Source organism: Phyllobates terribilis, unplaced genomic scaffold (genome assembly GCF_046119375.1).
Source record: "Phyllobates terribilis strain yellow unplaced genomic scaffold, ASM4611937v1 Scaffold_10__3_contigs__length_209671492, whole genome shotgun sequence".
Classification (NCBI taxonomy): Eukaryota; Metazoa; Chordata; class Amphibia; order Anura; family Dendrobatidae; genus Phyllobates; species Phyllobates terribilis.
In genome coordinates this window covers 162,365,830-162,380,058 of record NW_027362770.1, presented here as the reverse complement: position 1 = coordinate 162,380,058, position 14,229 = coordinate 162,365,830, and the positions used below count along the sequence as shown (strand labels likewise).

The window sequence follows — 14,229 nt, the reverse complement described above, 5'->3', positions numbered from 1 at the left end:
CTTCCTTTCCTAACTTAACCTTGGCATTCATCACTGTCAGGTAGTCATCCCCTTGGTTGCACCTGTTACTTATCATTCCTTACTCTTCAACCACATGAACCATTGTGCATAATGTAAACTACTGTGTGCATCGGTGGTTGCTTTAGGGGGTGTCGAAATAGCAATTTCACTTGGACCCAGTGGCGTAACTTAAAACTTGTGGGCCCCAATGCAAATTCTCCTCCAGGTCCCCCAATTATTGTAGATTTTTAATAGTAATAGTCTTTTCATGTGGGCCAAAGGAATCTTTTGGGCCCCCTAGGCTCCAGAGCCCGAGTGCGATTGTAACCCCTGTACCTATCATAGTTACGCCACTGATTGGACCTTGATATCTTTTTTTTCACAGTCCTACGGATTTAAGGGTTATCCCCTATAACTTGCTGATTGTTGAGGGTCCAATCACTGGAACACTCTCTGATCCCATGAACGAGCTGTTGAGGGTCCAACCACTGGAACCCTCTCTGATCCCTCTTCATCCCTGTCTTCAATGGACCGGATGGGCGAATGCTTGGCCTCTACTCTATTAATTGTCTATGAGACTCAAGCAAAAGCCGGTTTTGTACAAAGTAATCGCCGTATTATCAATCTTATTGACAATGAATAAAGCAGAGGTCAAGAATGTCCACCTCAATCATTCAAGATGGGCCTGAAGAGCCACGTCCTTGGGGTTCCAGAGCCATGATCTCGCGATCGTTGTGGATAGGAGTTAACTTACTTTTTTAAGGAATAACAAAGAGATCTACCCTTGCATCATCGTGTTAGTCTCTTATCTAGAAGGTCGTTGCGTCTCCTTCAGAAAACATTGAGAACTTTTTGTATTGTACTTTTTAAGATCGGAGAAGTTTTTGATGAGCTGCCCAGTCCCTTGGAAAAATCCAATGCCATAAACTATTTTCACGAGCCCCAACTCATCAAAATGTCTAAATTGCGACGTCTGGATTTGCTGAATAAAACATTGGAAGTTAATGCAGGATGAAGTCATGTTGTATTACATCCATCATAAGAGATTTCTAGGAGAAAGTGAGACGAGAGAGGTGACCTCACAACCGAAATAGCAGCGTAGTGTCTTAGACTTTCCAAGAAAACCAAGCTGATGCGGGACGTATGTAGGTTACTGTCTCATCGAGTCACATCTCTCTCTGTTCTCTTGTGTGAGCCATTTAATTGTCTGAATCATAATTACAATAAAATATCATTTCCTTTTTTTTCGCTGGAAGAATTAATTCAGGCAACGCCGTCTGCTAGATTTCATGCATTTCCCATGTGGATAATGCAGGCGTAAAATAGAAGAAAAAAGGAGACATGTCAAGAAAATTGCTAGAAACAAAGCAAGTTTGCTCTCACGGAGCGCTGGAGATGATGTTCCTCTCCCTTAAAAAAGAGAAAGTGGAAACGGCTTTCATGATCAGATTATGGAGTCCAAAGGCTCAATGTTCCTAATACCTATTCTTTTCTATTGGTAGTCGGACATAAACACAACATATGCATATACGCACTATACACATATATACACATTACACACATATACACATTACACACATTACAAAATATATACACACTACACAAATATATACACTGCACACATATACACATTACAAATATATACACACTACACACATACAGTATACACACTATACACATTACATACATATACATATTATATACATATACACACTACACATATATACACATTACACATATACACATTACACACATATGTACATTACACATATATACACATTACACACATACGTACATTACACATATATACACATTACACACATATACACATTACACACTTTACAAAATATATACACACTACACAAATATACACATTACACATATTTACAAATATACACATTACAAATATATACATACTATACACATTACACACATACAGTATACACACTATACACATTACACACATATACATATTATATACATATACACACTACACATATATACACATTACACATATACACATCACACACATATGTACATTACAAACGTATACACATTACACACATCACACAAATATGTACATTACACATATTCACATTACACAAACATACACATTACACACATATGCACATTACACATGTATATACATTACACAAATATACACACATATGGACATTACACATGTATACACATTATATATGTATACACATCACACACATATGTACATTGTGCACATATACACATTACACACGTGTACACATCACACCGATATGTACATTAGACATGTATATACATTACACAAATATACAGATTACACACATCACACACATATGTACATTACACACATATGCACATTACACACTACACACATATATAACATTGCAGGTGCATGAACATAAGATTTTTTTTGTTTTCTCCCTCCCCATCCATAGCCATACCAGTCATACATAACTTTTTATTTTACGTTAACATCTGTAGAGAAGCCGTAGTGTTTTAGATGATATTTTGCCATCTACTATGCTAAACATACACATGCAGTATGATATACAGTACAGAAGTTTTACTTTATTGATCCATAATATATTGGTAAATAAAGATGTATCTGTATATACCTGGGACTATAAAACTGTAAAAAAAAAAATTGTGGATCATTCTAATTTTTTTTTCTAGCTAACTGGATTTATAGCCAAAAGACTGATCTTCCTTAAAGCATAACCCACTTATAGATTTCTCAAAGAAGATGATAGCATTAGGAATGATCTGTCAGCTCAGACCCCCGCTGATTAGACAGAACGGGCCTGTCACACTTCTTTGGCTTACACCCTGGAGGTTTCCATGTCTCAGGGATTATTTCCATGACTGCTGTGCGCCTCCATTTCTATAGTATACTGTGTATCTTTCTTGTATTTTGGACAATTTACAAAGGTTGGCCTTTGGGTGGCCATACACCTTAGTTATCCAAGGTGTATGGCCACCTTAAGGCCAACCTTGACTATAACTTGTCCAAAATACAAGAACATTTGGCTGACAGTTATGGGGGAGGTCAGGAGAAATAATATAACTGTTATCTAAGGTGTATGGACACCTTAAGGCCAACCTTGACTATAATTAGTCCAAAATACAAAAGCAATTGGTTGACAGTTGCAGTATTTCTCCTGACCCCACAATACACATACACACTCGCTTCCTCTAGCATTCATGTGTCCTCAACGAGGAGAGGGGAGTAAGTTACTACCAGACATCTATGGTGGTACGTTATCTTTTGGGAGAAGAAAAGGATCAAGCATGTTGAAATTCAACATGCCCAATCCTTCTTCCCTAATTATCTGTTGAGGGAGAGTCGAAAAGCCCCAACAATACACATATATTGGCAGCCATTCGTACCAAAGTTGAGTTTTAGTCGCATATTGGGGTCTTTAGTAAATCCATTGTCCCTGCTGATGAGGCGCCACTGATGGCCTGACACTTACAATTATGACAAATCTTAATTTTGATAGTATAGCAGTACTATTTATACATGAGACAACACTATGATTAGGTTATTTTATGTATGGAGCTGTGATTAACATTATACAGTATGTATGATATCTTTTAAGCATTATATGGCGGTATTTGCTTTGGCACTACTACTTAGACACTCTACAGTATCATATATTTACAGACTATGGTGACGGCACTGTATAGTATCATTATTTAGCCAAATGTGTAGAAGTCCTTCTGGGTCGATATATGGCGTTATTGGCACCAGTCTGTATGGCAGCCATAATTAGGCAGTGTAGTATGGTTATTTGTACACTGTGCACGCAATAATTACGGGGGCATCAATAGAAGATACCAGGTCAGGGAATTATCCAATGTAAGGGGTTTGATTTCAACATGTAACATAAGAAAAATTGAAGTCTGACCGCTCCTAATATGTTACTTTATCTAGTGACCATTTTTCTCTGGAGTTTCGCATTGAGTCATTTCGTCCTTTATTTTTACAGTTTGCTTTAGACTTTTAGAGTGTTCTCTTGAAGAGTAAACTTTTTTTTTATTTAATCACTAATCATCTTTTGTAAATCTATTACTTTTTGTAATATACGAGTATTTTGCTTCATTCTATCTTTAACACCATGCAGAAAGTGCTGATTTGTCTGCTTAGTTCTTTCTACTTAGTAGCTGATTTGAAGTGCAGGTCTAGATAAGATTCTTATTCAGAGAGTCCATTTTTCTTTTTACTCATTCCTGGCTCACTGTCATGGGTGTATCAGGTTTGACAGACAGTCGTTTTAGATCCAGCTGTAGAAGGTAGCTGCGCTTGACTTTGCAGACACCGTCTTGATCTTTTCATCATCCTTCTCTCACTAGGACCCAGTGGTGATCGCCACCTTCTGCTACTAATTAACACACCCTTGCTTGATATTTAAAAACCCTCGGTGTCTCCAGATAGTCACCGGTGATAGCTCTATTTTCCTCTGTTCAAACCTGGAGTTCTAGCAGTCGGCTAGTTTCTTCTTGGCGGATGGCTGTTGTGATCTCTCTGGTGTCTTCTCAAAGCTAAGTGTATCCCCTTGTCTGTATCTTGTTTGTCTTTAGTTGCAGTGGGGCTGACTAGTGCTCACCCCTTCCCCTCCCTACCTAGGGCCTAGCTCTAGGGTCAGTTAGAACCTATTTAGGGACAATAGGGGAGTCAGGGTGTTGTTAGATCTGCCTAGGGGTCTCCACTCTCCTTAGTTGTTGGGCTTCCCCCCTTTTCCCATCGTCGTACAATGTGTTCTTGCCATACCTAGCATGACACTCACACAGGGAATAGTATTTGAACTTTGGGAAGGGGAGCAGAGAAAATCCCTCTAAGATTTTAGTGTAACCTACAGTTCAAATCAGCTGCTAAGACATCATGAACTAAGCAGACAAAACAGCACTTTCAGCATGGTGTTAAAGATAGAAGAAGGCGAAATAAGGTGATAAAGCAAATTACAAAGATTCATAACTTCACAAAGGCTTATAAATAATTAAGAAAAAAGTTTAGTTACTCTATAAAGTAGTACCGCACCTTACATGTTAACCGTTCTTACCATATTTATCGATATTGAGTTGATACGTATTTTTCTCCAAAGTTTCGCTTCAAGTCATTTAATCCTTCATTTTTACAATTTGTTTTAGATTCTTTTTTTTTTCTCTTTCTCTCTGTTAGATTGTAAGATAACTATTTACCCACAATTCTCCCAGACTGCATACTTAAGATGTTAATGTCAAGTTTAATGGTTTTGAAAAGCTTTTCCAATGTAAAGGTTAATCCTCTAAGGCAAAAAGGACCGTTTTTCACGAAGCACTCGACTAGGTTTACTTTGAAAAATGACATCCTATCATTATATTGTCATGGATGCCCCTGCTATGTGGAAAGACAAGCTAAAGGTTATATAATAGACGATGGTAATGTACGCTTCAAACTCGATTAGTGCTACGGAGCCGAGCGCGTGCCGATAGGAAGAGTTAATACCAGATGTAGGCGGGCTGATCATTTCCGCTTTTAAAGGATACAAGCTCCTTTGGAAGAATTCTTTTAGTAATACTGTATTATATATTTTTGCAATTGGGTTTCATTATAAATTCTGAACTGTTTGGCTTCTACAGCCTCTATGAATCATAATACATAGTAGTTTGTAACCCTTATCGCTTGGACTTTAATGTGTTCATAAAAGCATACAAGAGTTCAGTAGAACAGGGATAAGAGTTCCAAATTCTACCAGCTCCATAACACATTCTGCAGCCTTCTATATACTGTGATACATACAGGCTCGGACTGGCCCACAGGGGAACCGGAGAATCCTCTGGTAGGCCGCCCCTGTGTTGAAAAAAATTATCATCTAATCATTCAGTAAACAAGCTTGCCAATTTAAAATTACATAGAAGCAAAAGTAAATTTGCTATTAGGGTCAAAACGTTTTTGCATCCAGATGAACAGTGGGCCCCAAGACCAGCTGAACAGTGGGCCCAAGAGTCAATGGTGGGCCTTTGCAATCCAGTCCGACACCGGATACATAGAGGCTGTAGAAGCTGGACAGTCCAACATTGTTAAAAAAAAAAACTTTTACAAAAATGCTTTTTAGCCAAAGATCCTTTCATTTAAAGAGTAACTAAACTAAATAACTTTTATCTATACTTGAGTGCCCTTTTGATTTGAAGCAGATCGGTGGGGGGTCTAAGTCCTGAGACCACCACTCATCAGTCGAAAAAAATCCTGAGAGGTTGCGCAGCTCAGACAACAGGAGCACACAGAAAAAGTCTGTGGGGTATGGATTCAATAGAAGGCATAGACTAGGAAGCTGTGTACCTCTCAGGGGATGGGGTTGAGCGATCGATGGTGGTCTTAGGGGACCCAAGTTTTAGTTACTCTTCAAAGGGGTTGTCTGGCATTGGGGTCAAATCTGTTATCACTTGATGTGACTGCAGACTTGTGAATCCTCACAGAGCGAGCCAGGAGCGAGAGGATAAGTGAGCACAAGTATGCCACATTCCGACTAGACTTGCCCAGACTCGCTTAATTCACTTGTATTGAGCGAGGCTTCGCACGTCTAGTCGGCATATGACCACATGTATGCAAATCACATAATTGCAGCTCCCGACACCGGAGAATCCTGACAGTGCGCACACTGCACACTGTGAGGATTCACAAGTCTGCAGTCATATAGATCCCCAAAACTGGACAACCCTTTTAAGTAAAAAAAGAAAACATCCCCAAAGGCGTTCATATCTTTTTATGTCATAATTATGACCTTAAAGGGACTCTTCACATTTGGAAATTATACATCAAGTAGATCAGACAAATCTTATGAGCAGATCATTTGTCACTTTGTGCACTTGGAACGATCTCCTTGATCTCCCAATTAAGTCTGGTCCATTACTGGTTGGATAAGTCATACTAACTATCCAATGGAAAATTGATCATCCGCATTCTGTCCAATGTGTATGACCAGCTTAAAGGGACATTCCCATCTCAGACATTTATAACATATTGACAAGATATACCAGAAACATCTGACTAGATGTCAGTGGAGAGGTGCGACACACGTCTATCATACATTTATACCATAAATGTCCTTGATTTGAACTATATAATTTTGTAAATACATTGTGTAAAAGTAGAGCTCTCCTTTAAATTGATTTAAAGGGGTATGGCAACAATGGCCATTGTATCATATTGGTTGGCTCTTTAGAAGTAAGGTTTTAAGCAGCAAAAAAACAACATTGGGTTACTGTTCTCCAAACTGGTGGTGGATCTAGGTTGCTTGACGGTCCCTCATAAATTACCTTGAGGGACTGTCTATCAAACTGGGGAGCTTACACAGATTTACATAAAAGAGCCATTCTACACTTTTTAGAATTCCTAGGTGGGGTGATTTATAACAACCCTCAATTTGGGTGGTATACTACAGAGACCATAGAGCCCTTAACTGGTCAACATGATCTTTTAGTTCCAGCTGATCCCTTGGGTTCATATGAAGTTCCCACCAAACTATCAGTCTTTCACATATGTCTCGGATTAGACTTTCCTGCCACTTTACAGTCAGTGACCGAGATGTTACTAAAAAATTCCCTTCATGTGACCGCATCAAACATCAGAAGATAGGATGTGGGAACTAAAGATTGACTTTCGACCAGATATCTAACCTGGATTCAGGCCAATCCTCTAAACACATGCCGGCCGGCTGTGTGCAGGCCACCGGAACTTCTGCTTCCACTTTTTTGGGGGATTTTTCAAAATTTAAACTGAACTGGACTTTTAACCAATTGATGGTTATGGGGGGGGTACAAATATATTCATAAATTAGTATCATGGTGGTTATTGGGGGGGCCACAACTATTTCATTAAATTAGTATCAAGTAGACGATGGTTGTAACAAATTTTCGAGAGGCAAAAGTAGACTATTTGGTTCATAAAGTATTGGCCATGGAGGGACCACGCGATCTTGCTCAGTTTGGGTTCTCCATATATTTTGAGTATTGGGCCTCAAGGGCATTTTGGTAAAGCAGTTTTCCCCTGTGTATGGGCCAATGGTGAGGATTTAAAGATATAAAACCTTTACTTAATTCCCGGAGTGCTTCCTTCACCTCGTCATCTTCTGAATCCCCTGCCGATCTCCAAATGTCCTGTGAAGACTGTAGCCAGTGACTTTTATATTTATTTTATTTTTTTTTTTTAATTCCTCACCCATAAGCCATACATAATAAGTTTTTAAAGTTGGGAGAAAACCCTTTAAGCCAAAACTATTGTGTGTCAATGATCTTTAATATTCAAAGCCATAAATTTTAGCTCATCAATGTCAATAGATCCGTAGGCCAAGAATTTTGGACCCTTTGGCCACCAAGGTATACGCTATGTCTGATGTCAAACCAACACAGCTCATCTCCCCAAGAACACCATCCCCACAGTGAAACATGGTGGGAGCAGCATCATGCTTTGGGGATATTTTTCGGCAGCAGGGACAGGGAAAACCCATATCAACCACCAAAGTTATAAAACACAGTCATGTGACCAATCAATGCCTACTTATGTTTCCTTTTTTTACTATGAGTGGCAGCCATCTTCCTTACTCTGCAGCGTCCGCTATTAAATAAAATTTATATGAAGTGAATAATGATTTGGTTCAAACTGTTATTTTTGCTTCACCTTCGAATATTTTTTCTAGACTGTAATGAATTTTACTCACTGCGCAATATATTACTTCCTACAACTACATGGAGACAAAGAGCACTGTACAACACTTTTCTGAATGAGAGCGCACCATGTGGTCCGGAGGGGTACTGCAAGCAAAATTTTTATATAGGAATTATTTTAGCACCTTTATCAGATTTTCTTTTAAAGATAAGGATTGAAAAAATCTGTACAATGTTTAATATTAATTGTAATCACTTTTATTTAATTTATTATTTAATGTGGTTCGTGTGTATGAATCCTGCCACTAGCTGGCGCCGTGAATTGTTAGACGTTGTTCAGAGTAGTGCCCTCGCTTCCGTTCTTAATAGAGCCTACTCTGGATTTGTTTTCAAACAAATACTGACAGAACCTTCTGAAATAATGAAGGGATTTATCTGGTTTCCGTGGTGGTTCTGGTATTTTTGACAACAGGAATTGCTCTGCAGGCTAAGTTATCAAAAATAAAGGAGAAAAAGCGTAATGTGAATAGAGCTTTATAGAGAGAGCACTGTATGTTCCATCAAACTATATCTACTTGTTTTGACAGCGCACCGTGTGGTTGGGCATGGTATTACAATTTTGAAAAATATATATAAAATACGTTTATGGTGAATATTATATATTATGTATGGTATTCATGTATATATGGTGGCGTTGTATACTACATACAGATATCTAACTATCCTTTCGTATCCCACAGCCTCTTCTGCACACTTCAGAGTTTGCGAGCCGTACACAGATCACAAAGGACGATATCATTTTGGATTCCACTGTCCGCGCCTTTCAGACAATAAGTCATACGTCTTGTGCTGTCACCACAACAACACCGTCTTCAAGTACTGCTGTAATGAGACAGAGTTCCAGAACGTCATGCAGATGAATCTCACGTTGGGTTCTGATGGCTACATGCATAAGTAAGTGACATCGTCACTCTCAAAAAAATTTGACATTGTACTTTTTTAGGCAAATGCTCCCATTGCCGACAGACTAAACAACTGTTATCTCATTTCCTGTGTTCTGTCAGAATTTTCCTCATGGATATGTTTACTGTATATTTATGCCTTATTTTTCTCCCTTTATATCTTATTTTTTTTACTTGTAAGGAATCACTTTCACTAGGTTGAAATTTCCTGAGTGACTGCAGTACAAAAATCCGCCACTAGTTGTCACTTTTATTTATCTACTCAAGGACTTAATAAATTGGACAGCACACCAAGTGGTTAGGCATGGTACTGCAAGCAAAACATTCCTTTTTATCAGGGACTTTCTGTGATGGCTTATCCCTTAGATATATGATCAGTGAAGGCATCACCCTAGTACCAACACTGATTAGCAAAATGAGGCCTTAAAAAGGACTTGTCACTTGCCATAAATATGTATTTTTTTAACCTGGTGTAAATGGCGCTGTTTTCCTGTTTTTCTTTTGTTCCTGCATCTCTTCCCTTCATATAAAGCTAGTTTTTATAGTCAAGTAGGCGTGGTCCTCATATCATCTCTGTAGGAATTTTCTTTCTGACCCCACCCAGTTGGCTAAAAAGAAGCAAATCATATACAAGGAAAAAGGAGCTATATCTTAGGAACGGAGAGGTGCAGGAGCAAAAGAAAAACATCGCCGGATTCAGGAGAACAGCGGCATTTACATCTCGCAAAAAAAAAATACATATTTATGTTCCTTTTTTGCTATAGTTCCTGACATAGTCATATCATTGTGTGCAACTGACCTGAGCTTAAAGGGGTTATCTAGAATTAGAATTACACACTTTCTTTTTAAAACAGCGCCACACTTATGTGCAGGTTGTGTCTGGTACTGCAGCTCAACTCCAATAAGGTGAGTGAGGATGAATTGCAGTACCATTTACAACCTGTAGGTGGTAAGAAATGAGCCATGTTTTTTTTCTGATCCTTGTCAGCCCATTCAATCGCAGTCTGCAAGAGCTCGTATAGGTAGGGGGTTCAGGGGGTTGAATTAATGAGGTGCTGGATGATCAAATATTCTGGATTATCAGTCATAGAAAATTGAATAGTCTCATTTAACAAAAAAAAGAGGGTTTTCCTTGGCTCTAAGGTTCTAGAAATACGGCAAAAGACTGTATAAAGGGGAATGAAAGTAAGATGAAAAGGTTATGGATCAAACGGCTCCTTTCGTCCATTGTTCTGCATGACAATCCTTCTGACAGACAGTTGCATCGGCTTCTTCATATGCAGATGAACTAAAAAAAAAATCATACCGCCTGAACGTGCACAGACTGATTTCCATTTCAATTCTGGAATCCAATTAATACCATTTATAAATAAATCTATAATCCATCCATTAGGCCATTGCTATGGTAACTATGTGAATCCTAAATAAAAGAAATAGGCGGAATCACAAGATGAGGACCCGAGCTGGCTGTTTGCTGTGATTCCACTTTCATCTCCCCGCCCGCAGGAAAATAACCCTTTACTGCTCGAATCGAGTCTCGTCTCGACTTATACAGAGCGCTAGAATGTTTTATAGGAAATTTTGCATCAGTAGGTGATAAAAAGTATAATTTTATATTTTATTTTATAAAAAGTTCATGTTTTTTTTTTTTGTTTTTTTTTTTCTGACCTATCACCATTTTTAGCATATGTGCCATTGTTTTATAAATCCCACCCAGGTCAGACCCCAAAAGTAAAAAACTAATCTTAGACCTGACCACGTAAAAAAAAAAAATATGGACCAAACCCAATTAAAAATATTCAGACCCCATCCGGTCCAGACCCTCTAAATAAATTGAAATCTTTGACCAGACCCCTTACTTAACTTCGCACCCCTGACCAGACCTCTAACCTTCAAAAAATGGCCAGAGGAAATGGATCATTGTTAAAAAATATAAATACAGTTGAAACCAGAAGTTTACATACACTATGTAAAAAGACACATATGCATGCTATTCTCAGTATCTGACATGAGATCAGAATAAACTTTTCCCGTTTTAGGTCAATTAGGTTTACCATAATTTTTAATATTTGCCAAATGCCAGAATAATGAGAGAGAGAATGTTTTAAGGCATTTTATTACTTACTGCAAAGTCAAAAGTTTACATACACTAAGATTACTATGCCCTTAAACAATTCTGGACTGCCCATATGATGATGTCATGTGTTTGGAAGCTTTTTTGGCAACATCTGAGTTAATTAGAGACACACCTGTGGATGTATTTTAATATGCACACCTGAAACACACTGCTTCTTTGTGTAGCATCATGGGAAAGTCTAAAGAAATCAGCCAAGATATCAGGAAGAGAATTGTGGACTTGGGTACAATTTCAAGATACCTGAAGGTGCCTCGTTCATCTGTACAAACAATTATACGCAAGTACAAACAAGATGGGAATGTCCAGCCATCATACCGCTCAGGAAGGAGACGGGTTCTGTGTCCCAGGGTTGAATGTGCTTTGGTCCAACATGTGCATATCAACCCAAGGGCAAAAGCAAAAGACCTTGTGAAGATGATGGCGGAAGCTGGTAAGATTGTGTCAATATCCACAGTGAAATAAGTACTGTATCAACATGGGCTGAAAGGCCACTCTGCCAGGAAGAAGCCATTACTCCAAAAGAAACAAAAAAGCCAGATTAATGTTTGCAAATGCACACAGGAACAACGACCTTAATTTTTGGAGACATGTCCTGTGGTCTGATGAAAGTAAAATGTAACTTTTGGGGCACAATGACCATCGTTACATTTGGAGGAAAAAGGGAGAAGTTTAGAAGCCTAAGAACACCATCAGAACTGTGAAACACAGGGGTGGCAGCATCATGTTGTGGGGTTGTTTTGCTGCAGGAGGGACTGGTGCACTTCACAAAATAGATGGCATCATGAGAAAAGAAGATTATGTGGCAATACTGAAGCAACATCTCAAGACATCAGCCAGGAAGCTAAAGCTTGGGCGGGAATTGGTCTTCCAAATGGACAATGACCCGAAGCATACTGCCAAAATGGTAACAAAGTGGCTTAAGGATAACAAAGTCAATGTTTTGAAGTGGCCATCACAAAGCCCTGATCTCAATCCTATTGAAAATTTATGGGCAAAGCTGAAAAGGCTGGTGCGAGCAAGGCAACCTGCAAACCTGGATCAGTTACACCAGTTTTGTCAGGAGGAATGGGCCCAAATTCCAACCAACTATTGTGAGAAGCTTGTGGAAGGATATCCAAAACGTTTCACCCAAGTCATTCAGATTAAGGCCAATGGTACCAAATACTAATGAAATGTATGTAAACTTTTGACTTTACAGTTGTGGCGCCCCTGCTGCGCATGAGTGCCACAGATCCTAGAGGGGTGCATGGATGGATTCCTCCACAAGAGGCCCTCATAGCATACACACACCTCCATCTTCCACCTCAGACCACCAGAGGGAGCCCGTTAGGGATATAAAAAGGGAAGGTGGAGCTAGGCAGTTCAGTCTAGTCCAGAGAACACAGCTAATAGTTCAGCAGTGGAGCACGAGGCTCCTGCAAGCTAGACTCAGGGAGCTCAGTTAGAGCCCAAGGCGTGCCGACGCCATAAGAGCGGTGAAGCGCTGCAAGGTGCCGCTAGTGTGTATAGCCTAGTGAGGGCCTCGAGCGCGGCCGAAGGCTAGAGGAGTGAGTAGCATTGGGGGCAGAGGAGCTGTACAAGCTCACCCCAGAAAACATATACCGGACACCGGGTCCGCGTCTACAGGGCCGTATATCCTCTGTAGAGACAACCGGAGACCCCTGGAAGACTTCATGTCCCAGGATCACCCAAGAGCTGATATGTTCCAGAGCCAAGAGTCACGGAGGCCCCGCAAGCTGGGAGCGTGTACTCCAAGAGAAAGCCCTACCACAAAGTCAGCCGGTGCAGGACAGAGACAAAGTTAGGCCTAGCTACAGGCAGGTCAGAAACTTACTACACAAAGGCAAGAAACAGGAGGCCCTACACCCTCTCACTGGGGAGAATCCTGATATGCACCCTTCACCCTACAGTGCTCCGGATTGTGCCTGGAATTCCATCAGTAAAAGGTACTGAAGTGAACTGTGTGTTTGCCTATCCTTCTTCAGACCCGGCTGGGTCCACCCCCGTCCTGCTTCCCTACATCCCCGCTGCCCTGAGGCCTAGCTCCACCTGTGGGGAGCTATACCACCCAAGCTGCCTTAACACCGACCTCAGTGGGCTGCCGAGCGCTTGTGAATCTCACCTGACACCACAGGTGGCGTCACGACTCACGAACTTTCACATAATTATCCACCCTTTTAAAGAGAGGCCCAGGGTACGGGCCCGGGAGCTGACTACCGCGACATCCCCAAGACCAGGCAAAAAGGCCCGGGCGCCGAGTCCTCCCCATCCCCTGGGCGCGTCACAGTAAGTAATAAAAATTCCTTAAAACATTCTCTCTCTCATTATTCTGGCATTTGTCAAATATTAAAAATGATGGTAATCCTAATTGACCTAAAACGGGAAAGGTTTATTCTGATTTCATGTCAGATATTGAGAAAAACACGAATATGTGTCTTTTTATATAATGTATGTAAACTTCTGGTTTCAACTGTATATATTGTTACTTAC

At 39.9% G+C, this 14,229-nt stretch overlaps 1 protein-coding gene across 3 annotated transcripts in view; it reads left to right on the top strand.

Annotated features, from left to right (window-relative positions):
• SHISAL1 (shisa like 1) overlaps positions 1 to 14,229 on the top strand; it is a 154,890-nt gene that overhangs the window by 99,010 nt on the left and 41,651 nt on the right. For all 3 annotated transcript variants that reach the window (XM_073650045.1, XM_073650044.1, XM_073650046.1), the window contains exon 3: positions 9,381 to 9,594. In XM_073650045.1, the coding sequence (XP_073506146.1) occupies positions 9,381 to 9,594 (214 nt within the window). The remainder of the gene's footprint in view (positions 1 to 9,380; positions 9,595 to 14,229) is intronic.